Source organism: Urocitellus parryii, chromosome 9 (genome assembly GCF_045843805.1).
Source record: "Urocitellus parryii isolate mUroPar1 chromosome 9, mUroPar1.hap1, whole genome shotgun sequence".
Lineage (NCBI taxonomy): Eukaryota > Metazoa > Chordata > Mammalia > Rodentia > Sciuridae > Urocitellus > Urocitellus parryii.
In genome coordinates this window covers 134,887,400-134,914,244 of record NC_135539.1, presented here as the reverse complement: position 1 = coordinate 134,914,244, position 26,845 = coordinate 134,887,400, and the positions used below count along the sequence as shown (strand labels likewise).

General features: G+C 37.3%; 1 protein-coding gene across 1 annotated transcript in view; it reads left to right on the top strand.

Moving 5' to 3' along the window:
* Nucleotides 1-433: 433 nt before the first annotated feature.
* Soat1 (sterol O-acyltransferase 1) overlaps nucleotides 434-26,845 on the top strand; it is a 55,551-nt gene continuing 29,139 nt past the window's right edge. The window contains exons 1-3 of the mRNA XM_026388481.2: nucleotides 434-551; nucleotides 16,485-16,609; nucleotides 23,268-23,326. Of these exons, the coding sequence (XP_026244266.1) occupies nucleotides 16,492-16,609; nucleotides 23,268-23,326 (177 nt within the window). The 5' untranslated portion in view covers nucleotides 434-551; nucleotides 16,485-16,491. The remainder of the gene's footprint in view (nucleotides 552-16,484; nucleotides 16,610-23,267; nucleotides 23,327-26,845) is intronic.

The following is a 26,845-nucleotide window of genomic DNA, read 5'->3' as shown; positions in this document are numbered from 1 at the left end:
TTCAATGTCAATGATCCACCGTTCCAGGAGTGGCTTATGCGAGTCTACAGAAGCAGCACTAGACTCCCCTGTCCCATGCTACCACGCAGGGTGCCTTTTCGAACTTGCAGGAAGTTGTGTTGGTCACGTTTCTGTCCCACATTTGACCGCTGGGTGGAAGTGGAAAGCAAGCTGTTGTCGCCGGTGTCACGAGCGGCTAGTGCGAAGCACCGCTCGCAGGGCGCCAGCGCCAGCGCCGGCTGAAGGCTCTAGCGCCGGGTACCCGCGCGCCCGGGAAGGGGCGGGGCAGTGGGAGGGGCCTGCGATCGCCGGGACCACCAATGGAGTCCCGAGCTCGAGGACCGTGCGCGTGACGCAGGCGAGCCGGCTGGAGGTTGGGGGCGGAGGGGCGGGCGAGTCGGGCGCTTTATCTTCGTTTGCGGCCGGGCTCGCGGCGTTGCGGGCCCTGGCCCCGGGACATCTTTTGTAGCCGACCTTCCCGCCGCTGTGCAGTGACGGCTTCCCTGCCCGGCCCTCTTTGCCGAAGTCCCCGCAGCCCTGCTGGGCCCCAGGTAATGCCCATGCTCCCACCTTCCTTCTCATTTCCCGTCTGGGTCCCCCCCGCCTCAGCCCGAGGAGAAGGGAAAAGAGGTGGCCGCTGCAACTCCGGCTCTGCGGGCCTGGCCTTGTCCAGGGCTGTCCAGTCCCCGCAGCCCAGAGACCGGGAGGCTCCGCCAGTCTCCGGGAGTTTGGGAGGGGAGGACGGGAAAGTTACGGTCAGGCATCCATCCACGTTACTGGCAGTCGTTTAAACCTCGGATGCTCGTTTGGTGTCCCCCAGCCCTGTGGCATTTCTCAAGCCAGTAGTACAGAAAGTTATAAATTAGAAGGCATTTTATTCTTTAAAAAGCGAAACCACAAACTGCATTCGGGAAGTCATCTTTTTGTTGATTTAGGGGGGAAAAACTGTGAGAAGGGAAGGATGGCGCAATAAAATGTCAAAATCTGTTAGGTTGTGGGTTCGTGTTTTGTTTTTTAAATATTAGGCTGTAGTTAAGTTTTCAATCTTTGACTTTAAATGTTAATACCCATGTAATTTAAATACACGCACATATTTTTAGAAGTTATTTGCAAGAAACATCTATAAACTGTGTTCTCTGCTTTTATGCATAGGTTAAGTCCAGCTATCACTTGAATAGTTAAGTGGCTGCCCCTTGTTTAAACTATTCCCCCATCCACCCCCGAAGAGTACTTATCTTCTTCTTCTCTTAAATACAGAATTCAACTTGAAGATTTTTTTTCCCCCTCCTTGCTTGCCTTGAGCAGCATCATTAATGACCAGTTAAGGAAGTTTGTGCTGCTGGGGGCCTGGGACTGGGTTTTGGAAAGAGGTCTGATGCATGGAAGAGTAAGAGGAGTAATTGTGAAGAAAAGCACGTGTCTCGGTGTATCACATGTTTGGAACCCCTCAAGGGTTTCACATTCTCTTAGGTCTGAGTGAGCTCACTCTTCCTGTCGCCAGCTCATTGGAGCCTCTTTTTCCCCTGGCTCTTCAGACTCAAGCCACACTGGCTTTAATTTTTGTTCCTGGAAAGCCTCCTCTTTGCTTATCTGCTTGGCCTTTAATGTCTCCTTCACCTCTCCCTTTCCCCAGTTCCTAAACGTTCTTTAAAACTTCAGCCCAAATATTGTTTCCTTTGGAAATCAAGCTATCTCCTTGTCTCCCTAGCAGTCCTTAGTCTCCTTACCAATAATTAATCATTAATTGTAATGAGTATGTTAGTTAATTAGATGCTTTAATTGTTCTCTACTAGTAAATTTCATGAAGGCTGGGCTAGTTTATCTTCTTTATGTCTTCTTAGGGTCTAGACCAGCACTTGGCACAATAAAGCACTTGAGTGAGTTAGAGGAAAAAGGAAGGAACTTTTTTTGTGTGTGTGTGTATCAAGGTTTGAACCCAGGGGCATTTAACCACTGAGCCACATCCCGAGCCCCTAATTTTTTCTTTTGAGACAGCATCTTGCCAAGTTGCTCATCTAAATTGCTGAGAGTGGCTTTGAATTTCTGATCCTCTTGCCCCAGCCTCCCCAGCTGCTGTGATTTGTAACAGGTGTGCACCCCCCTGGCCAGCAGGAAGGAACTTTTGAATGAGAAACATTAACTAGGGAAGAGTGGCTGTTTCCTATGGGAAACAAAACGAAAAAGAATTTAACAAAGGCCAGTCAAGCTCGGTTTGTCAAAGAGGAGCCCCTGTTTTGGAATTTACCACAGTGGATAAGTGATTGTACTAACTGTAGAGATGTAAATCAAATTTGCCCAGGTCCTTCAGTTTTGCCAATTGATTAAGTAACCTGGTTCTGCCATATGTAAAAGTTGTGGGGTTGCACTAGGGCAAACTTGTTTGGAAGGAAGAAGGTCAAATATTTTATGTTTTGGATTTAAAATTTTATTCACAGTTGTTTCTCTTTCCCCCTACTTAAGGGTGATGTCGCAGAGTTCTTTACCAGAATAGGTATTCAGTATTTATTTGTAATGTTAGGTTTTTCTGAATGCTTTATTAATGAGAATGCTACAGGCAGCCTAATGTTGACACTTTTTTCAACACGATTCATTTATTTCTCAAACTGATATTATTTGCTTTCTGACGACAAGTTACTTATCACACAGAACATTACATAACTGCAGCGCACAGATTAGTTTCTGAAATTCTTGTTGAATCAATGTGTTGTATTTAAAAATAACTACCTAGTCAACTTTATGTCACCAAGGAGGAACATATTTGCACTTCTACTCACTGGCTGTGACTTTTTGAACAAATCTCCTGCTTATCTGAAAATAGAGTGGACATGTGAAATGGGGTGGTGCCAGCCTGTGATGCCAGCTCTGCAAAGGCTACTGGCTAAGTACACTTGATTCCTTCACTGCTCGACCTCTTGAGAGACTTTCTTTCTTTTTTTGATACTGGGGATTGAATCCACAGGTGCTTAACCACTGAGCGACATCTCCAGTTCTTTATATTTTGAGACAAGATTTCACTAAGTTGCTGAGACTGGCTTTGAATTTGGGATCCTCCTGTCTCAGCCTCCCAAATTGTTGGGATTACCAACATGCGACACTGTACCCAGCTAGCCTGACTTGTCTTATGATCACTGTTTTCATTTCCTTAACTCATTTTGCAACCCACCCCAGTCTATTTGTCATTGTTCCTGAAACTAACTATGCATGTAGTTAAGTAAATCACAGCTATTAATGTTCTCAAATTGTGAAATATCTGTACCCTGGCCCACTCTCCTTTTTTTTTTTTTTGTTATACTTTAATTTCCCTTGACCTTAGATTACTACTTCTTGAATCTTCTAACTTGATTTCCAACATTGCTTGCTCCTGGTTCTACTCTATTTTAGGCCTTTTCTTTTTATTGTTAATTCTTTTTCTCTCCACATTTTTTTGGTTCCTTATAGTTGTACATTATGATGGGACTTGTTACATATTCACTAGTGCTCACAATGTAACAATGTAATTTTGCCAGTATCCCTCCCTAGCAATTCCTTCGGCCTGCCCACCCTCCCTCTTACCCTCTGGTTCCTTTCCTCTTATTCTACTGATCTCCCTTTGATTTTCATGAGATCCCCCAACCCCACTTTCTTTTTTTTTTCTCCACTTTTTTTATTGTTGCATTATAGTTATACATATTGATGGGATTTGTTGTTAAATTTCCCTCCCCTTTCTTTTCCTTTTTCTCTCACATATGGGAGAAAACACATGACCATTGACCTTCTGAGTTTGCCTTATTTAATGTAATACTTTCAAGTTCCATCCATTTTCCTGCAAATGATATAATTTCATTTTTATTTGAGTGAATAAAACTCCATTGTGTTCATACACCACATTTTGTCTGTTGATGGGCACCTAGGCTGATTTCACAGTTGGGCTGTTGTGAATTGTATTACCATAATCATGGGTATGCATGTCTTTCTGTGGTACATTAACTTTAATTCTTTAGGATAAATACCAAAGAGTGGTCTAGCTGGGTCATATGATGGTTCCATTCCTAGTCTTTTAAGGAACCTCCATGCAGATTTCCATAGTGGTTGTATTCATTTACAATCCCACCAAGAGTGTAAAAGTGTTTCTTTTTCTCCACATCCTCTCCAGCATTTATTATTGTTCGTATTCTTGATGACTGCCATTCTGATTGGTGGAGATGAAATCTCAGTGTAGTTTTGCTTTTCCCTGACTACTAATGATGTTGAACATTTTCTTATGTATTTTTTTGCCATTTGTATTTTTTCTTTTGAGAAATATCTAATTCATTTGCCCATTATTTTTTTTTTTGGGGGGGGGAGTGTTTAGTTTTTTTTCTTTATCTGTTCTAGATAATAATTCTCTATCAGAAGAGTAGCTAGCAAAGATTTTCTCTCCTTCTGTAGGATCTCTCTTCACATTCTTAATTGTTTCCTTTGTTGTGCAGAAGCTTTTTAATTTGATACCATCCCATTTATTAACTCCTGGCATTATTTTCTGAGCTTTAGAAAGTTACTGTCTACCAATAAAAAAAAAAAAAAAAAAAAAAAAGAAAGTTACTGTCTGTGCCTATATGCTGGAGTGTTGACTTTTTTTTTTTGGAGTTGCATACTTTATGGTCTAAATTCCTAGGTCTTTGACCTATTTCGCGTTGATTTTTAAAAAAAAAAAAAATATTTTTAGTTTTAGATGAACACAATCCCTTTATTTTATTTATGTATTTTTATATGATGCTGAGGATCAAACCCAGTGCCTCACAGGTGCTAGGCAAGGGCTCTACCACTGAGCTACAACCCCAGCTCCTGTAGTTGATTTTTGTGCAGGTTGAGAGAGAAAGGTCTCTTTTCATTCTTTTACATATGGTAAACCAGTTTTCACAGCAGTATTTATTAAAGAGGCTGTCTTTTCTCCAGAGTGTGTTTTTGGTAGGATCAGATCGTTGTATCTATGTGGATTTGTTTCTGTCTTTGTCCAGAACCAGAAGTGAGTGTCACAGTAGGCCAAGGGCAGGTTCAAGTAGGCTGAAACAAAGGGAGTTTTAAGGGAAAACATGAGGCCTCTAGAAACTGTTTCTATGCTAGTACCACACAGTTTTTGTGACTATAGCTCTGTACTATAATTTTAAGTCGGGTATTGTGATGCCTCCAGCATTGCCTTTTTTGACTAAGAATTGCTTTGACTATTCTGGGTCTTTATTCCAAATGAATTTTAGGACTTTTTTTCTAGTTCTGTGAAAAATGTCATTGGTATTGTGATGGGGACTGCATTGAATGTGTATATTGCTTTTGGTAATATGGCCATTTCAATAATATTAATTCTGCCCATCCATGAACATGGGAGGTCTTTGTGTATTTTCGGGTCTTCAATTTTTTTCTTCAGTGTTCTGTAGTTTTCATCGTAGAGGCTTTCATCTCTTTGGTTAGAGGTATTCCTAGGTGTTTTTTTAATTTATTGTGGATGGGGTTGTTTTTCTGATTTCTTAGCAGATTTGTTGTTGGTATGTATGAAATCTGTTGATTTTTTTTGTAGATTTTGTAACCTGCTTACTGTTAGTTCTTTAAATGCCCCATAATAACTGGAATTATTTAATCACTTATAAGAATCATACTAGTATCTGCTCTATAGGTTGTTAAGAAGTGCTATGTAAATGTTAGCTGTATTATTTCTTAGGTCACCTCCCTGGGAGGCTTCCTGAGTTCATGTGGCTTGTCCTTATCTGTGCCTGTACTATAATTTTAAGTACTATAATTCATTCATAATGAATGAATCCTAGATCTCTGTCTTCAGCCCAGGCTTGTATATTTGGCTGGTCATAATTGCTTGGCTGGCCTGCAGGCACAGATTTTGACTTTACCTACTCCTCTCTCTTCCCCAGGTGTAATTACTTAGCATACTGGCAGGGCTGTAGCTTTAGTCAGTGAGTTATCTATGTGAACAGCTGCCTGGATATCTCAGGGACTCCTCAGGATAATGTTTGTAACTTTATCTCATCTCCCTTATCTCTCCACTCTTTTATTATTTTAATAAATACATGCCATTGAGCCTTACTTCAGGTCTTTATTGTCTTTGGTGTGTGACCTTATTGTGATCCCCATCAATCTCTCCTTTCTCTTGTATATCCTTTACTTAGGTCCTGAGTTTAATTTCCTTCAAGATAAATATGCAGTCAGTCTCTGTTTTAAAAACCTCCACTAGGCATTAGGTCTCCCTCCTTCCCTCTCTTCTGTTTTTCTTTCTGAGGCAGATCACATAGCTACACCCCTGGCTTAGCTGTTTTTTTTTTTTTTTCCTAAGTTCCAAACTTCTTAAAATAGTTCTTAAGGGCCCTTGCTTCATACCCCGTGCTTCAGCCTTATAGCTTCTCTTCCTTGGAGATGTAACCTAAACTTTCCCTCCTTCAGGAAACCTTTCCTTATGGCCCCTAGGCTCCTTGGGAATAGACTGGTGTTCCCTTCACACTCTACACCTCTGTCACTGTCCAGTAATACCAGCAGGTGTGATAAGTATGTTTTATGTCTTTCTCCCATTAGTTCCTCAATCTTTGAGAGCACAGGTTGTTGTAAACATCTTTGTATGCCACACCTGGCTTATGTTAGCTCTCAAGGAAGTGTTTGAGTTAAGGAGTCTAGCACCAGGGCCTGCGCTTTATGGTATGTTTTTCATAGAGTGCTCACTAACTTTCATCCTGTTTTAATGCCTCAAAACTTCTATTCCTTCTTTGAACTCCACTTGGATGCTACCTTCTCCCTGAGGTCTTGTTTTGACTTTCTTAAATTGTTAATTATGACTTCTTTCAGCACATTTTGTGTTTGTGTGCAAGAATAGAGAGGAGTAGGCCTCTGAAGTATTACAACATATTTATCTAATATCACCGAAGATTATGGTGCTTAATATGTGTGAATTTTTCAGTTGATTGATAGATACCTTTTAAATGTTAGAACTTAAAAAAAAAAAAAAATTCAGGGCTGGGGATGTGGATCAAGCGGTAGCGCGCTTGCCTGGCATGCGTGCGGCCTGGGTTCGATCCTCAGCACCACATACAAAGATGTTGTGTCTGCCAAAAACTAAAAAATAAATATTAAAAAATTCTCTCTCTCTCTTTAAAAAAATAATAATCTCAATGCAAATGAAAAATTTCCCCTTGCATTCTGTTTAAACTACCATAGCCTTTTTCTGATGTCCAACGTCACTAAGGCGTAGACTTCAGCTCAGGTCTGCCTTATTACACTGATGTGTTGGGAAACTAAACTTTTTGAAAATATTTTTTAGTTATACATGGACACAATCTTTATTTTGCTTATTTATTTATTTTTGTGTGGTGCTGTGGATCGAACCCAGTGCCTCACATGTACGAGGCAAGCGCTCTGCCACTGAGCTACAACCCCAGCCCGGGAAACTAAACTTTGGTGCTACATTAAAAGGCCTGTTCTCTCTCTTTAAGTGCTGGTTCCTATTTTTAAAGTGTTCTTTCTTTCTTTGTTGTCTTCTGTAGTTGTGCTACTGGCAGTCACTACTTTTTTCTATTTGAAAATGAGGACAGGGGGAGGGGAGGGGAGGGGAGGGGGGATAGTAGACAATAGGACAGACAGCAGAATACATCAGACACTAGAAAGGCAATATGTCAATCAATGGAAGGGTAACTGATGTGATACAGCAATTTGTATACGGGGTAAAAGCGGGAGTTCATAATCCACTTGAATCAAACCGTGTAATATGATGTATTAAGAACTATGTAATGTTATGAACGACCAATAAAAAAAAATAAAAAAATAAAAAAATAAAAAAAAAAAAGAAAATGAGGACAGGATTATCTACCTTGAAAGATTATTATTAGGAATAGAGGAGATAATCTATACAAAGGATTTTTTCATACAGTTTAGCAGACAGTAAATGTTCTCTAAAGAGAACTTATTAACAGTTCTCATTTATTCTAATTGTTCGAATTGTTTCAGTAGGAAAAAAAAAAATTCTCAAGTTTGAGAGATCTTCCAGTGGAGTAAGGGACATGACATTTGCCAATAGACAAACTGTAGGGATGGGTCCTGAATGGCCGATGTTGATGGAAGTCTTAAGCTTTAGAACAGATCATTTAAAATTATATACATATAATTTAAATCCCAGACTCAGCAATAACCTCATTAATTGTTCTGTTTGTTTATTTAAATTTTTTTCTTAGTTGTAGTTTTACACAATACCTTAATTTTATTTATTTATTTTTATGTAGTGCTGAGGATCCAACCCAGCCAGCGCCTCTCACATGCTACCACTGAGCCACAACCCAGCCCTTGTGTGTTTATTTATTTATTTTTGTGGTGCTGGGGATTGAATCCAGGACCTTGTGCATGTGAAGCAAGCACTCAACCAACTGAGCTAGATTCCCAGCCCCTGTGTGTTTATTTTTGAGCTGGGGTCTTGTGGTGTTTCCCTGGCTGTCTTTTGAACTCCTGAGCTTAGGTGATTCGCCTGCCTCAGGCTTCCAGGTAGCTGGGATACAGCCATGGCCTACCACACCTAGCCAGTTGTTGTAGGGTTGTAGTTTTTAGTGTTAGCATATAAAGTTACAAAGAAGTACAGTGTGTCAAGCTCTAGCTTACACCAATGTTTGAATGATGGCTTCAGGAACTTGTGGTGAGCAATCTGGTTTCATGTTCTTACTGTATGTGAAAATATTTGGTAACTATTTGTGAATTAGTTCATCAAACTGTATGAAGTGCAGAATGTGTTCCAGATACATTTTTAGATATTTGTTTAAAAATGGTGAACAAGAGAAAATTCATTTTAAAGGGATTACAGTCCTTTGGGGTAGATAGGAAATAAATAGTATAATGTAATTTGTACACAAGTGCCCTGAAGAAAAATTAAGCAGTGTGAGGGGGTAGAAGAGGAGCAGAATTCCAGGGCATTAATTTTATTTTTATTTATTTATTTTGTGGTACTGGGATTTAGCACACATCTATATCTTCCCCTTTTATTTTTATGTTTTCATTTTGAGACATGGTCTTTCTAAGTTGCTTAGGGCCTATCTAAGTTGCTGAGGCTGACCTTGAACTTGGAATCCTTCTGCCCCAGAATGACTGGGATTCCTAGCCCACTTGGCTCAGGGTGTTCATTTCAGATAGGGTAAAGAAGGAAGTCCAGAGGAGGAGACAGTTATAGAGAACTTGAATGAAGTGAAGGGGAAAGCCTTGAGGGCAGCCTCTGGGGCTTCTTCAGGAATGTTTCCCCCCCCCCCCCCCAAGAAAGGCCTCTGAGGGGGGAGCACAGCTAGTTCAGAAATGGCAGAGCACTTGTCTAGCATGCCTGAGGCCCTGAATTCAACCCCCAGCACTGCAAAACAAACAAACAAAGAAACAAACAACAACAACAAAAAAACACCAAAATCCAGTGTTTGAAGGGTTTAGGTAAGGACAGGACTTAGTCCACTTTAATCTTTTAAAAAGTTCTGTTGGTTTAACAACAAACCCCCCCCCCCAAAAAAAAAAAAAATAAAACCCACAACACTGAGTGTGGTGGCACATGCCTGTAATCCCAGTGGTTTTAAAAATGCTTGGTCTTCTGAAATCTTTCTTTCCTTTAGTCTTTTTACAGGACTGTCTTTCAGTGATTTAGCTTTTTTTTTTTTTTTTTTTTTTTTTGTTTAAGAAAGAGAGAGAATTCCAATATTTATTTTTTAGCTTTCAGCGGACCCAACATCTTTGTTTGTATGTGGTGCTGAGGATCGAACCTGGGCCGCACGAATGCCAGGCTAGTGCTCTATCGCTTGAGCCACATCCCCAGCCCCAGTGATTTAGCTTTTGACATTTGGTTTTCTCTAGAGTAGATTGATTGTTCCTAATTTTAACCATCATGGTTTCCTTTAATGTTTTATTTTTCTACAGGGTACCCAGGTTTAATATTTTTGTGTCGGTTAAACAGCATTTGTCTATCAAACTTTTTTTAGGTTTTTTCTTTTTTTCTTTTTTTTACTTTTTAATGAGCACTTCTAATCAATATGGGATAACAGCCAGAAAAAATAATAATTTATTTATTTTTTATTGTTTTTCTAAAATTTTTTTTAGTTGTTGATAGAACTTTATTTTTATTTATTTATATGTGGTGCTGAGAACCCAATCCAGTGCCTCACACATGCTGGGCAAACCCTCCACCACTGAGCTACAACCCCAGCCCCAATAATATTATTTTAGATAGCATATATAACTTTTCTATGTAATAAAAGTATAATTGTCTTTTTCATTTATTGAAGTGCTTGAAATAGATTGTGAATACTCTCTGGAGTCTAGGGGATCCCCCACCATCAATTAAGAACAATTGTAGGGGACTGGGATTGTGGCTCAGTGGTAGACCGCTCGCTTAGCGTGTGCGAGACCCTGGGTTCAATCCTCAGCACCACATAAAAATAAATAAAACAAAAGTATTGTGTAAAAGAACAATTGTAGGGCACATGAAGCTATTAACAGTGAAGATGATGCGCATTGGCATCCTCCCAGCATGTTTTCCTCTTGGTTCTGCAAGTTTAGGATAATTGGTTTATAGAATGATTCCTCTCCTAATGCATTCCTGTTGTGCCCCAGGTACTTTCCACGAGATTTTGGAAATTCAAGGAGAAAATTCTATAGTCCCTGTTTGACAAATTTAGGTTTATTGTGAGGGACAGTATGACACTGACAGATGGAGAGTGCAGTGGAGCTACAGAGGGGGTGAGATGAGAGTTGGTAGAGGAGACTTGAGCAGAGGTAGTGGGTTGGAGGCAGGCTAGTGGTAGATGGTAGGCTGTAGAATCTGATAGATTTTGTTGTGAATTCCAGTTCTGAAGTTATAGAATTATTATTTTGGGGGGCTGGGGATGTGGCTCAAGCGGTAGCGCGCTCGCCTGGCATGCTTGCGGCCCGGGTTCGATCCTCAGCACCACATACCAACAAAGATGTTGTGTCCGCCGAGAACTAGAAAATAAATATTAAAAATTCTCTCTTTCTCTCTCTCTCTCTCTCTCTCTCTCTCTCTCTCTCTTTTAAAAAAAAAAGAATTATTATTTTTTAACAGTCAGTAAATATTTAAGGAATTTCTCATGTTGTGATTTTTTCTCTGCCCCTCAAGGTCACTGTAGTTCCTCTGATCCTCTGAGATTTATCTTTAAGATAGTCCTTTTTAAAAAGTATCGATGCTAGATTCAATTGTTCCATCAGCCTGAAGTTTTAAAATTTGGACTTCTTTTGTTTCTATTTGAATTATGCACATAGATCATGATGATTTCAAAGTTCCCCATCAGAATCTCTGGGATCAACTTTCTTCAAGAAGCTGACCTTAGGATCACTTTTTAGGGTTGATGGATCTGACTAGTTTTGTTTGTTTTAGTACCAGGTGCACTTAGCCACTGAGCCACATCCTCAGCCCTTTAAAAAAAAAATTATTTAGAGACAAGGCCTCGCTGAGTTGCTGAGGCTGGCTTGGAACTCAGGATCCTCCTGCCTCAGTCTTCCATGCCGCTGGGATTACAGGTGTGTGCCACTGTGGCCTGGCTGCCATGTTCTTAATTGCCACTCTGATCCATCACACTCAGAAACAGTATAGATCTGTGGGATATACCAATGCCTAAGATTAAAAAAATTTTTTTAGGTCTTTATAGTTTTTGTTAACTGTCTTATAATTCCATCCCACCTATTCATGTGAGTAAAGCAAAACGACAAAGTTACTGTATGAGTGTTTTCAACAGATGTGTGGCTACAGGAGAAGCCCTCTTGGGAGAGATCACAAAACTGTTGGAAAATTATGACTTGGGATATATATATTAATCTAGCAATGGTACTTTTTCAAAAGGATTATCTTAAAGATAAATCTCAAACTTCAGCATCAGAGGAACTACAGTGACCTTGACGGGCAGTGAAAGAATTACAACATGTGAAATTCCTTAAATATTTATTGACTGTTAAAAAATAATAATTCTATAACTGCAGAACTGGAATTCAAATATATATATATATATATATATATATATATATATATATATATATATATATATATATATATATATACACATACATATATAATATATATTAAAACACCTCCCTAAACTACATTTTTCTCATCTTTAAAATGAGGAGAGTATTTATCTAAGGTTGTAAATATTGAAAAAATATAAAGGACTTAGCAGCACAGTTCTGGGAGGTACATAGGTGCCCCTTCAATCAGTGCTCTTGTTGATGATATTACCACTGCTGTTACTTACTATTGATATATTGACTTTACATACTTAATGCATGTAAAGCATGTAAACATGCCGAATTGGCTGTTGTTAGTCTGAGAAACATTGCACTATGCTGTATTCTGTCATAGGGCTCTGGTAATAGACTTTAATCTTGAATTTATTTTTCAGTTTTCTTACATTACTGTCTTTTGTATTTTAATCTTTTACTATATATCTTTAAAGAGTGCCTTTTAAAAACATATCTATTTTTTGCAGTGCTGGGGCTCAAACCCAGGGTCTTTCACTAAGCATGCTACCCCTGAACTAGAGTGCCCAGCAAGAGTGCCTATTTTTATTTTTTATTTTATTTTTTTTATTTTTTAAGAGAGAGAGAGAGAGAGAATTTTAATATTTATTTTTTAGTTTTCGGCGGACACAACATCTTTGTATGTGGTGCTGAGGATCGAACCCAGGCTGCACGCATGCCAGGCAAGCGCGCTACCGCTTGAGCCACATCCCCAGCCCAGAGTGCCTATTTTTAATTCCACATTATCTGTTGTAAAATTATTTCCTTTTTGAAACATCTTGTTTCCCTTTACATCTATTTTGGTTTTCTTTCGTGATTTTTGCACCAGAGATTAGTTTTCATTTCTCGCTTCTCATTTCTGATTGAGGATTAGATGCTCCATGGCTTCCTCTACCTTGGTAACACAGATGACTTTTAAGTCTTTACCAGTAGCCCCAGCCAGATCTTTTCTAGGTTCCTCTTAATCAAATATTATTGTTCTTCTGAAATTTCTTTGACATATTCATCTACTGTTTTGCATTCTTTTTCATTTGTATGATTTCAGAAAAAATTAAAAGGGAACTGATCCAGAGTTGTTAGATTTTTATGTTGCCAAACAGTGACAGCTGAAAAAGCAACTAAACTCACCATTTGCTATATTCTATCATTTCATACACAAAAGACATCTTTAAAAGTTTAGGAAGACTTGTCATCCTCCTTCAACCTCCTAAGTCTCTGGGATTACAGGTATGTGCTATTGCACCTGGCTATTTTCCTCTTCTTACTTTAGACTAATATAAGCTTCATCATTTTATTTAAAAAAAATTTTTTTTAGTTGTCAGTGGACCTTTATTTCATTTATTTATATGCAGTGCTGAAAATTGAACCCAGGGCTTCATACATGCTAGGCAAGTACTCTACTACTGAGCCATAAACCCCAGCCCTATTTTTTTTTTTTTTTAAATTCTTTTTAAAAAATTTGTTTTAGGGGCTGGGATTGTGGCTCAGTGGGTAGAGTGAATGCTTGCTTAGCATGCATTAGGCACTGGATTCGATCCTCAGCACCACATAAATGTAAAATAAAGATATTGTGTCCACTTAAAACTAAAAAATAAATATTTAAAAAAGTTTGTTTTAATTAGTTATTCATGCCAGTAGAATGCACTTCAATAAATCATATATGGGTGGAATATAATTTCTCATTCTTCTGGTTGTACATGATGTAAAATCCCACCGGTCATATAGTTATGTATGTACATAGGATGATAATATCTGATACCATTTTTATTCTGATCTTTCCAAAATTTGACATTGACCATGTTTTCAGTACTTAAAATTCTCCCCACTGCCTTCCTAAAAAATTCAAATTTTGTAGGCTTTTCTAGTTTGACTCCTCTCAATCCTAATCTTTTTCCTCATATCACTTTGTTATCAAACTTTTTTTTTTTTTTAATAGTTGCATTTGTAGTTTGGATCTCACTAATGCCACTTCACATCTGGCTCTTATTTATAGACTTTGTGGCCTTGGGCAAGTTACTGTAATTAGAAGAAAAGTAGCCTCTTGCACCCTAGGGCTTCCCTGACACTTTAGCTAGGCCTTGGTGTTACTATGAGCCAACCTGGCACTTAATAGCTAAGTCCTTTTGGTGTTCTGTTGGACACAAACAATTTCTCTGAACACCAACATCAGATAAGATCATCTGGTAACCTTGATGTATCAAGACAAAACCAAGGTTATGCATTAATCATGTCTGAACACAGAGGAAACTAAACATTGCTAAGTTATAAAAGATGAAACATCCCCCTTTCCAGGGTAATGTGAATGATTGTGCTGCTTTACCAATTAACAGTGGTACCGGCTTGTCTGCAGTTTTGTTTTCCATAGTATCCAGTTACCTGCAGCCAACCATAGTTTGCAAATATAAACAGTTCGTAAACTCTACACCATTCTTCATATTCTTTTTTTTAAAAAATATTTATTTTTTTAGAAGTAGTTGGACAACATACCTTTATTTTGTTTATTTATTTTTATTTTTTATTTTTTATTTTTTTTAAAGAGTGAGAGAGGGAGGGAGAGAGAGAGGAGAGAGAATTTTAATATTTATTTGTTTTTTAATTTTATCGGCGGACACAACATCTTTGTTTGTATGTGGTGCTGAGGATCGAACCCGGGCCGCACGCACGCCAGGCGAGCGCGCTACCGCTTGAGCCACATCCCCAGCCCCCATTCTTCATATTCTTGATGAAATCTTGAGCCATACCATCTTTTGTTGCCTGGAACATGAATTATCTCTTTCCAGAGTATCCACCATGTGTATGTTACCTACTTAATAGTCACTTAGTAGCCATCTTGGTTATCAGATCCACTTTTGTTTTGACCTTTACTTAATAATCCCCAATGCAAACCTTTATTATAGTATATTGTCCTATTTTGTTATTACTGTTGTTGAATCTCTTCTAATACCTAATTAAAAAATTTTTTTTTTTTGGTTGTTGATGGACCTTTAATTTATTTATCTGTGGTGCTTAGAAGTGAACCAAGTGCCTCAGGGAAGAGTGCTTGCCAGGGAAGCACTCTACCACTGAGCTACCACCCCAGCTCTTACAATACCTAATTTATAAATTAAACTTCATGTATGTATAGGAAAAAACAAAATATGAATAGTTTGATAATGTCCCTGATTTCAGGCATTCTCTGGGTGGGCGTCTTAGACTGTATCCATTGTAGATAAGGGGGGACTTCTGTTCAGCTGCACTCTGTTTGCGTCTACTAATTGTAGAATTGTCTTTGCTTTCTGACAGTACCTGGGCCAGAGTAAACCCTTGTTCCCTGGGACTCTTCAAAACTCTCCAGCCAGATTCCACTTCTGATCTTCTAGTTTCCTATTGTAGGCCTTCCTAATAACTCAGCTTGTTCAACTGCCGTTGTGTTCCTGGTATGGGTGGAGGGCACTGATGGTAATACTTCTTGAGCCTTTGTTTTTTCATATTAGAGGTAATAACATTTTTTTCCCCCAGAATTGTTATGAAGATTAAATGAGAGAACCTAAAGCACACAGTAAGGGCTTTCCATGGAGTAGACAACAAAGTCTAGTCTCGTTCTCTAGTGGTCTGCTTCAGTTATGGTCCCCTGAACAGGGCTTCTAAAGGTCTTGTTTTAACCCTTTCTCACACATGGAGTGTTATGTTCTCATCCTTCAAGACTCAGTCCCCAAATACCTTCCTTTCTGTGAGACTTTTATGACTTTTTCTGATATCTCCTGACTTTGAACTTCCGAGGTATTGTTTTTACCATGGATTGATTATTAATTATACTCTATCTGTGGCATCTTTGTAGCTGTAATTTGCTGTTTAATTTTTGATTTTTCATATACTTGGTGCCTGTTTGTTCAACTAAACTATTCATAGGATCTAGTTTCTTCAAGTTTGTTACAGTATTTTATACTCAGAAAATGATTAAATGTGATTAAAGGAAAACAAAAGGAAGACCATATCATCAGTTGTCACATCTCTTATGGTTTTATTCTGAAATTCACCTAAGTCAGATGCTTAGTTCAAAGCTTTTATTTTATAATTTTTTAAAAATTGTATTAGTTGTAGTTGGACACAATACCTTTATTTTTATGTGGTGCTGGGGATCAAGCCCAGGGCCTTGCCCGAGCCAGGCAAGTGCTCTACCACTGAGCCACAACTCCAGCCCCTTGTTTTATAATTTTTAATTCTTTTTTGTGTATGTGATTTTGGGAATGGAACCTAGGGCCTAGTGTGTGCTAGGCAAGCACTGTACCACTGAGCTATATCACTCCATATTAAACAATTTTTAATTGACACATAATGATTGTGTATTATTTATAGGTTACCATGATATTTCAATACATGTATACAGTGTGAAGTGATCAAATCAGGCTGAATAGCTTATTCATCATCTCAGTCATGTATCACTTCTTTGTGTTGGGAACATTCAGAACCTGTTCTTCTAGCCATTGCTCAAAGCTTTTTACATCTTCTTTTCCTAGCAAATCAATGGTGGATAAAGAGAAGATGTCTGTAAGAAACCGGCTATCCAAGTCCAATGAAAACTCTGAGAAAGATGAAGACCAGAAAAACCCTACAAAGGAGTCCCTAGAGACTCATAGAAATGGTGAGGCTTTACATTTTTTGGGATGAATTAATGAAATAATAAATTCAGTGTTCCAGAGTAGGGATTACAATTTTGTTTGTTTGTTCTCTATTATAAATGAATATTAATAGTTTTTATATCTGGTAACAAAGACATTACCTACTTTCATTCAGTCACCTAAACTACTAATAATTATTGGGTATCCTGTTATATGTTGGGGTATAATAGTGAGCAATACTGATGTTTGCTCCTTAGAGCTCCAAGTTAAGTGAATGGCAACCCCCCCCCCCAAATCACACACATAATTAGATCATTAAAAAATAACTGATACTATCAAAATTACTAATTACTCTCATAATAGATATAATGAGTAAAACTAGTAATTAGCAGAGTACCTAATCTAGGTCTGTACTGACTGAGTTATAAATCTTAGGAGTGAGGGGGAAATTAGGAAGTTCTATTTAAAAAAAAAAAAAAAAAAATTTTTTTTTTTTACTTAGTTCTTATATCCAAGTTTGCTAAGTACTTGAATACAAAGAGGAATATAACACAGTGCTTGTTAAAGTAAAGGCTTATGATTAAGAATGGTAGACTTGTAAATGTAACTCTGATGTCATCTGTTACATCAGGATATTTGTTTTTGCAGTGACATTTGTATAGGTTAGATTTCAACACGGATTTGATATTTGACCCTTGTTTGGTTAACAAATAGGGTGAAACTTTCTGATATTGTCTTTGGCATCTTGAGACTTTTTATAAAAGTACATTATTTTGTTTTTCCTACTTTAATTTTAAATATCAGTAGCTGGATTCCACTGGAATGTAAATGTTGCTGTTTAAGTTGACATAATGAAGTTTATTGACAGATTGTTGTGTTGATGATTTAAATTACATATTCTTTTTTTTTTAAACATTTTTTACATTTATTTATTTTTATGTGGTATTGATAATCAAACCAGGGCCTCATACATGCTAGACAAGTGCTCTACCACTGAGCCACAACTCGAGCCCCTTAAATTGCTGCATATTCTAATGTTATATAAAAAATGAAATTTATACAACGAAGGAGGAGTTAATATTGGGGAGAAACATTCTGAAGAAAGACAATGAAGATCATTGATTTGGTAACTTATTTACTCATTCAATTTATATACTTGTTAAATAAAAACCCACTGTAGACAGTAAATGCAGGTCTGTAGGTTATGTTTTCCAAAATCCTCCTTTAGGATCTCAGGAGAAATATACAAACAAAAGATTATAATACATAGCAGGGGTATGGGAGCATGGGTAGGGTAGAGGGAACTTTTGCAGAGGAAGTCAATATTTGAGCTGAGGGTGTAGTTCAGTGCGTGGTAGAGCACTTGTCTAAGCCCAACCATCCTGTGGACATAAAGACTATCTTTAAGTGACACTTCTAGATTACTTCTGTTTCTTCATGGAGAGCAAGGTAAAACTAGGATGAAGGTAGTTTAAGACATAATCATTCAGAGTGTTTTAGAAAATAATCAGAATTGTAAATAAATTTGAACTTCTCTAGGCAATAAAATCCTGTTAGTCAGTGCCTACACATTAGCTAATTTGATTCTTGCCACGAGTGGACAAAACATTTGCTGAAAGAACTGAAACTTGAAAAGTGGTAATTAGTTACTGCTTAGGGCTCCTTAGTCATCTTTAAAATTATAGTCACTATAAGTTCCTGACCTGTCTTTATTTATTTTTTTAATGCTTCATGAGTGGGATCAGATGATGTGGGATTTTTTTTTAAGTTGTAGATTGACACAATACCTCTATTTTATTTTTATTGACTTTTAAGTGGGGTGAGGATCAAATTCAGTGCCTCATACGTGTGAGGCAAGCACTCCAGCACTGAGCCACAACCTCAGCCCCAAGATATAGATCACGTAACAGTGTGCACGATGTTTAATTTTTTAAAATGTTAATTTTTTTAAAGAGAAATGATATTAGTTACCTTGCTTTTCTCACTGGGTTACATACGTGTGTGTGTGTGTGTGTGTATTTCTCACTGGGATATAAAGATTAAATATGTTGGGCTGGGGTTGTAACTCCATGGTAGAGCACTTGCCTAGCATGTGTGAGGAACTGGGTTTGATCCTCAGCACCACATAAAAATAAAAAAGGTATAAAAAAAGATTGCCATCATTAAAAAAAAAGATTAAAAGTGTTGACATATGATACATAATTTATTTATTTTAAAATCTTTATTATGTGGTGCTAAGGATCAAACCAGGGCTGCATGTGAGAGGCAAGTGCTCTACCACTGAGCTACAACCCCAGCCCTATATACTTTATTTTTTTAAAAAATGTATCTTTATTGAAGTTGTGCTTCATGGTGTTTGTAGTTACAAGTACTGTGTTTTCTTCTAGGAGTTGTAGAGTTTCTAGACTAATTCCTAGGTCTTTGATCCATTTTAAGTTGACTTTTGTGTAGGATGAGAGAGAGATCTAGTCTCATTTGAATAGTTAATTTTTAAAAAGAGGCCACCCTTTCCTCTGACATAGGAATAATGAAGAAAGAGGTTTACAGATAGTGAAAATTAAGAAATATAGAAGACATTTAAGAATTTGGTACCCAAAGTGAAGAACTAAAGGTTACTTAGTAGGGCTGGGACTTAAAGATACAAAAAAATTTGTTTTGCTTTATTTTTTGTGGTGCTGGGGATTGAACCCATGGCCTCACACATACTAGGCAAGTGCTCTACTACTCACTGAGCTAGCTATACCCTTAGCTCAAATATTGTCTTCCTCTGCAAAAGTCTCCTCTATCCTACCAGTGCTCCCATATCCCTGCCATGTATTATAATCTTTTGATGTATATTTCTCCTGAGATCCTAAAGGAGGAGTTTGGAAAACTTACCTCAGACCTACATTTACTGCCTTCAATGGGTTTTTGTTTAATGAGCAAGCATATAAATTGAATGAGTAAATAAATTACTAATCCAATGATCTTCATTATGTGTCTTTCTTCTGGATAACTTTGGCAGTAGATCTGATGAGGTAATAGAAGTACAGGATTGTTATAACTGAGCATTTCTAGTGAAAATCAACGAAGTAGCTGCCTAACTGGAAAGGTGCATCTCCCTGGTGCAACTATGATAGCATGCAACAGCATGTACTTACTCTCACTTAGCCTATAGCTTAAGTATGTGTGCTATTAGAATAGGATTTTTGACACTTCAAGGACTGCATTTTAAATTTCTGTTAACTGTTACATGCCTTAAAAGTGTTAGTTAACATTCATTCATGAAGATAAATATTGTAGGCCTGATTTCTTAGAAATCAGAGTTAAGGAAATAAACACAAGATTTTGTTTTTTCCTTAGGGATTTATCATTTGGTTCTCTTAAGTTTCAGTTAGAAAATAACTGACTCCTTGTGTTGTTATCAATTAGTGGTATTAGTAGAACCAGGCAGATATAGCAATAATTACATGATTCTCAGTCTTATTAGTGTTTAGTTTTTACATATTGGGGTAGTGCTATGGTTTTATATACATTGTCCCCTTTGACACTGATGTTGGAGGTTAATTCCCATTGTGAAGTTTAAGAGGGTAGAGACTTGATCTATGATGTTTAGAGCAAGGGCTTTTGTGAGCTGATTGGAATTAGATAAGGCTATCAGGGTGGCACCTCCATAACTGAATACTGGTGATTCTAAAAGAAGAGAGTAAAAGACAGACAGATGCACACATGCATACACTCATTTGTGCACTCACTCTCTCACCATTGCCTGTAGTGCCTTGGAACTGTTCCAGCAAGAGTGCCAGTGCCAAATGGAACCCCTTGACTTTGTACCCCAGACCCAGGAGCCAAAAGAAATTTTTGTAAGATTTACCTGGTCTGTGGTATTCTGTTATTAGCAACGGACAATGTGCCTCTGCAGCAAGAAAGTATTTTTCTCTTAAGTATTATATGAAGAGTTACTTTTTTTTTTTTTTTTGTGGTGCTGGGGATTGAACCCAGGGCCTTATGCATGCGAGGCAAACACTCTACCAACTGAGCTCTATCCCCAGCCCCAAAGAGTTACTTTTGGGTAAAAGAAAATTAATTGGGTTTTTAATATTTTTCTTATTCAATTTTAATGTCATTTTCAGTGGAGTCTTCAGACATTCTTAAGTGTGAACAAACTCTCTTCTCCGTTCCCAGTTCCTATTGCTGCTACCCAGTTTGTAATAATGGTTATCATGTTATTTATGGATAGGCAGTTTCTTTTTGGAAGTGATGTACAGGTGTGGGAGTCTCTTACAACGAACGTTTCATCCTTGTCCCTTGTAGTTGAAAAGAGAAGTTTGCATATTCATTTATTTATGAAATACATAGCTTAATATGAAGTGATTGTCTAGTCATAGAACTGAATATAAAGAAGTATATTCTCACAGTTGATAGAAAAATCAAATGAGCTGAACGTGGTGGTACATGCCTATAATCCCAGGGGCATGGGAGGCGGAGGCAGAAGGATTGCAAGTTTAAGGCCATCCTGGGCCACTTAGTGAGACCCTTGCTAAAAAGGGGGCCCAGTGGTAGATTGCATGCTTCTAGACACTCTCAGTTCTGTTTCATTGGCATATGTGTCCATCTTTAAAATTGATAGTGTCTTCCAACTTTGGTTTTCTTCAGGATTCTTCTATTTTGTGTCACTTGATTTTCCAGATGAATTTTAGGATCAGCTTGTCCGTTTCTACAAAGAAGCCAGCTGAAATTTTAATGAGGATTGCTTTCAATTTGTAGATAAATTGGGAAGTATTCCTATCTTAACAAGAATAAGACTTCCAGTCAATGAAGATGGTATATCTTTGTGTCCACTAGGTTTTTTAAAAATTCTGTTTTCTTCATGGCATCTTTCATTCAGTTCAGATACTATAAAGCTTGATGAAGTAAAATTTTTAGATATAATCTTTGACATTCTTTGCAATCTTTCCCATTTGGGGTATGGCATTTTTTTATAATTCTTGACACTGACAATTTCCCTGAGACTTTGTTTTGAACCATTGTATTTCTTCTTTTTTATACCTTTATTTTATTTATTTATTTTTATTTGGTGCTGAGGATCGAACCCAGTGCCTTCATGTGCTGGGTGAATACTCCACCACTGAGCTACAACCACAGCCCTGAACAATTTTTTCTTTATGATCATTTATGTTCATCATAAGACTGTATAACAATAACTCCGTCCAATTTACTCTGCAGAAATTACAAGTCAGAAACATCTGTGTGGACTTGTCACCAAACTTCACCATAGTCCCATTGGTGCCCTTTCCCACTGGCTGTTTTGTTAGATCCCTTCTGTGTTTTAACCTCTAGTATCTTCCATCACTGTTTCTCTGGGCTCTATATTAGATTAAAAACTAACCAATCAACCTACGTTTTCATTTACTACTGTTTCTGCAGATGTGTTTAGTCTATACATTCCAATTGTTTAAATTTTGTGTTTTAAGAAATCTGGTGCCTTTTCAGATCTGCTTGGTTATGTAGTTTCTTGTTCCTTGTTTATATTTTCAAGTTTCACTTTTATTTCCTTATTAAGCATCTTATTTTATATCCTATAACTAATAATTCTAATATCATTAGTTTTGAAGCTCTGAGTATCTTGGTTTTGCTTTCTTCTATTTCTCATTTATGTTGCCTGTTTCCTGGTGTATTTTATGACTTTTAACTACAAATTTCTTTTTTTCTTGGACCTTTATCTGTTGTAATTCTTTAAGAACTCAGTTGATTTTTATGAATAATCTTCCAGGGAGGAATTACATTTGCATCTGTCTGAGGATACAATTTGGGTTTACTTTAAAATAAATATACTTCTTGAGGTTTTTCAGGCCACACAGATAATGTGAATTTAGGCTGCAAATCTAGTGAAGAGTAAGGAAAATCCACCCCCCTTCTGCCTCCAACAGCATTAAAAAGAGACAGGCTCATTTCCTTACTGTTCTCTTTGTTGTTTCCACCCTGTATGGTGAGGATGTAGCCGTAGGAGTCCCAAGCTGTAAGGTAGTGTCCTCTAGACTTCCCATTTTGGGCAGGACCTAGACTTCGTAAGTAAAAACAGAGGACTGAGTGGCTGCCAGTTCTGAAGCTCAAGATTTGCTAGAAACCTTTGATAAGAATTCATATGTTTTTCACATATTTCCTCTTTTTTTTTTCATTTGTGAATTTGTGTCAGCTTGGTAATAAGTTTTAAAAGTTTTTTAGTTTTTAATATTTTCATATTATCTTAGTAATCTCAATTGTAGGATCTATTCAGGGAATCTAACATCTCATACTGTCAGAAGTGGATCTACAGCATCATGTGGATAACATAGGTATCATCTCTGTGTATATATTTAGTAGTTTTTTTTCATATTTAGTATTATTATTATATATAAAGCTCCTTCTACTTACATTGCCCATGCTGCATTTTAAATTTTTATTTGTAAATAGACACAATACCTTTATTTAATTTATTTATCTTTATCTGCACTAAGGATGGAAGCCAGCACCTCACACTTGCTGGACTCCATCACTGAGCTACAACCCCAGCTCCCATGCTGTGTTCTTAAGGCTATGCCATGTTTTGTGGTTATACTGTAGTTTATACTATTTGCTTGTCCCTCGGCCTCATAATTTAAATAGTGCTGCTAGACAGCTTGTATTCATCAACTTCAAACTCACTTTTTTCCCTTCCTTTAGGTCGAATTGACATAAAACAGGTGATAGCTAAGAAGAGACAGTTGGCAGCAGAGGCAGAGGTAAGAAACTTCCTCTTTCAGAAACATAAATGCACAGGTTTTTTAAAATAGAGTTTTATTTAGTAACAGTTTTAATGTTAGATTGTTTTAAGCATTATTTGCCTTTTTCATCAGTTGATATTATCTTGCTAAGGAACAGGAAAATAAGATCTGCCACTTTGACCTGTATAAGAGTGCATATTGCCCTTTTCTTTCCTGTCCCATCCTTTACTGTCATTTTCTGGCTCTAACTGGCAAATCTTGTTTTTTTTTTTTTTTTTTTTTTTTTTTAATAATTGTAGATGGACAGCATGCCTTAATTTTATTTATTTATTTATTTTTCATGTGATCCTGAGGATCGAACCCAGTGCCTCACACATGCTAGGCAAGTGCTCTACCACTGAGTTACAGCCCCAACCCCAAATCTTGTTTTTTAATAAGCCATGTAAAGGCTGATGTAGTTAAATGTAGGAGTGCTTTATGAAAGTATTTATCATGATTCACAGTAAATAGGCCTCCAATAAATATGGAGTCAACATCTAGAAGTAGATTCTCTGTCAGGGAAGTAGAAATAACAAAAAATAACAAAGTGGAGCCATATCAAGCAGGGAAAACTGTTTCCTAAATCAGAATTCAGTGTACCTTCAGGAAATTCTGGGGTCAAAGAATACTTAAAAAAAAAAATTGTAATTTAATACCATTTGTGCCTGAGTGTAAGTTGACTTCAAATCCAAGACAAACCTTTTCCAATGAGAAGATAGCTTTTGAAGTTTGTTAACCAATCTCAATTCATAATTATTATTATGTAGATAAAATAGACTTGTTTTAGTTATTAATTTACTTACATATATATGTGTATGCACATGCCTTTATTACAAATAATTTAGAAAAATTAAAAATATTACATAAAATCATGTGTATGAGATTATTTATATTCACTCTGATATCAGTGTCTTTATTATCAGGCTGGTTTTTCAGTTATCTCCCAAGGCTAAGGGCATAATCATTTTCCCTTTCATCTCATTTGTTTGAAACATAACACTTTCTTAGTCCAGGGATGATGCTTTCACTAGAAATATTATTACAAGAATCTATTTACCACATGAAGAAATTAACCCCGTCATCCTAGAGGGTATTTGTGATGACTACACTATAACCATCACCATATTGCTTTATAAAGTGGTATTCAAGACATGTTTGCTATATTTGAAATAGTAAGTCTAGACGAAGTTAATAAGAGTGTTAAATTTTATTCTTTTTTCCTGATTCCATTAAGTTAACTGTATGAGCCTCTAAAACTAAGGTGAACAAGGTCATTTGTGGAGTATGTATGTCTTTTCTGATTTGGAACTTTGTTGTTATAATATAAGAGACTGTTAAAAGACATGATTGTTAGGCAACTTCTTATCTGAGTGATTAGTTTGTAATTTTGGCTAAGAATATATTTTATATTTATTAAAAATTAAATATATTTATAAAATATATTTTATAATATAAGTCACATGTGTTCTTTTTCTTTTTTGTGGCACTGGGAATTGAACCAGGACCTTATGCATGCTAGGCAGACATTTTCTACCACTGAGCTATATCCCTAGCTTTTTTTTTTTTTTTTTCAATTCAACACCCACACATACACACACACCCACACATGCACATGCTTATTCGTAACTCACAAAAGCTAAATATTTTAGGGTGCAAAGTGTTCAGACATTCATAATCTGGATGAAACTACAAAGATACAAAAGAATCCAAGCTTGAGCTTCATGTCAGCTGTATCCATAGTCTTATTTTATTTTGAGACAGAGTCTTGCAAAGTTGCCCCGACGCTGACCTTGAACTTGGCTGACCTTGAACTTGGCATCGTCGTGCCTCAGCCTCCTGAATAGTTGGGATGCAGGTATATGCCATTGTGTCCGACCCATATTCTATTTTCGAAGGTTTATTCTTATGAATTTAGTGATTAAAATAAAGAATTTTTGTTTTTATAGTTTCCTAATGTGTTTCTGAGTTGTCATTCTTGTAGACAGGACAGACTCCTTGGTGTATGTCTTTTGTTCATTTCCCCTTCCCATCAAGAACAAATAGTCCTTCCCCCCGACCCAGTGAAAACATTCTTTATTGGTGTACACACATTTCAAACTTTTACACATATCATGCAAAACTGTCTCACACTTGTCTAATTATTCATTGTGATGCTATTTTTTAAAGTTACAGCGACTGTAATAGTAAAAATAATTCAGAAAAATGACTCGGCGAAATGAAAACACTGAAGCACATGTGAAAGTATTCATACATTTTGTATGCTTAATTCTAAGGTAAATCTACTTTGGAAGACTATTATACGCAAAAATGGCAGTTATATTTGTATTGCACTCCATGTAACTGATAAGAAACCAGAAGGAAATCTGAAATAATTTTACAAGGTTTGGTTATTTTTCTTTTTAAGAACACATAGTCTTTAGTTATAATTGGACACAATACCTTTATTTTATTTATTTTTTTATGTGGTGCTGAAGATCGAACCTAGCACCTTGCACATGCTAGGCGAGCGCTCTACTGCTGAGCCCCAGCCCCAGCCTTAAGAACATATAGTCTTATGCTCTATTTGTAAAGATTCAAATAGGCGAAGGATCATTCTGTCCTGTTTTTTTGCTACATGCTTTAAAACTCTAGGCACAGGCAGAGTTTGTGCCTGTGCAGGTGAGTTGGCTCATGGGCTCCATCACTGTGGGTGGGCATCTGCTTGGGAGGGAACTGGGATGTCTCCTAAGTACATCTCTGTGTTAAAATTGACTCCAGAGGAGAGAACCTATACACCAATAACAGTGGAAGAAATTGGGAAATTTATTAAAAAGCAGTTCCTCACATCAGGCTCAGATGGAGTTACAGATTAAAAAAATTCTTAAGTAACATGTGGATTCAGAAACTCATGCAAAGAGGCCATTGATCCTGTCATCTTCAAAACAAGATATGTCATAAGTGGTGAAATAAGTGGCACTGCTTGTGTGTCTACTGCCTGGCTTTGAATAATGTACCATAACCTTTCCCTTCAGAAGACCCTCTTTCAGCAATAGCTGTAAAGAATCAAATGGATTTTCAAGCTTGTGGGGCAGATTCTTTAATGCGCTAACATGGGAGATGATGCTGCCGGCACTTACATTTGGTCTATGTGAGGTCCTATCTTGCCTTCGCAAAAAAATATGTCAATGCTCCAACCTTTGCTCCAGCCCTGGTGTGGCTGCAGTGCTGCTGGGATAGCTAGGATTATTGCTTCATTGGACAGAGTTCAGATGTTGCTTCAAGACCACAAACATCAGGACAAATTTTTGAACACTTATCAAGCTTTCAAGTTGCTGAAATGGCATGGAGTTGGATAGTATTATCAAGGCTTGGTGCTCATTCTTTTTCATAATGGATTCAGCAATTTTTTTTGTGGCAGGGAAAGGGGGCAGTTCGGGGACTTCCACATCCCATTAAGGTGCATCTGCCTCCTGTGGTGTTCATGATGCTTAAACCCTTTATTTCACTTGTTATTTTTGT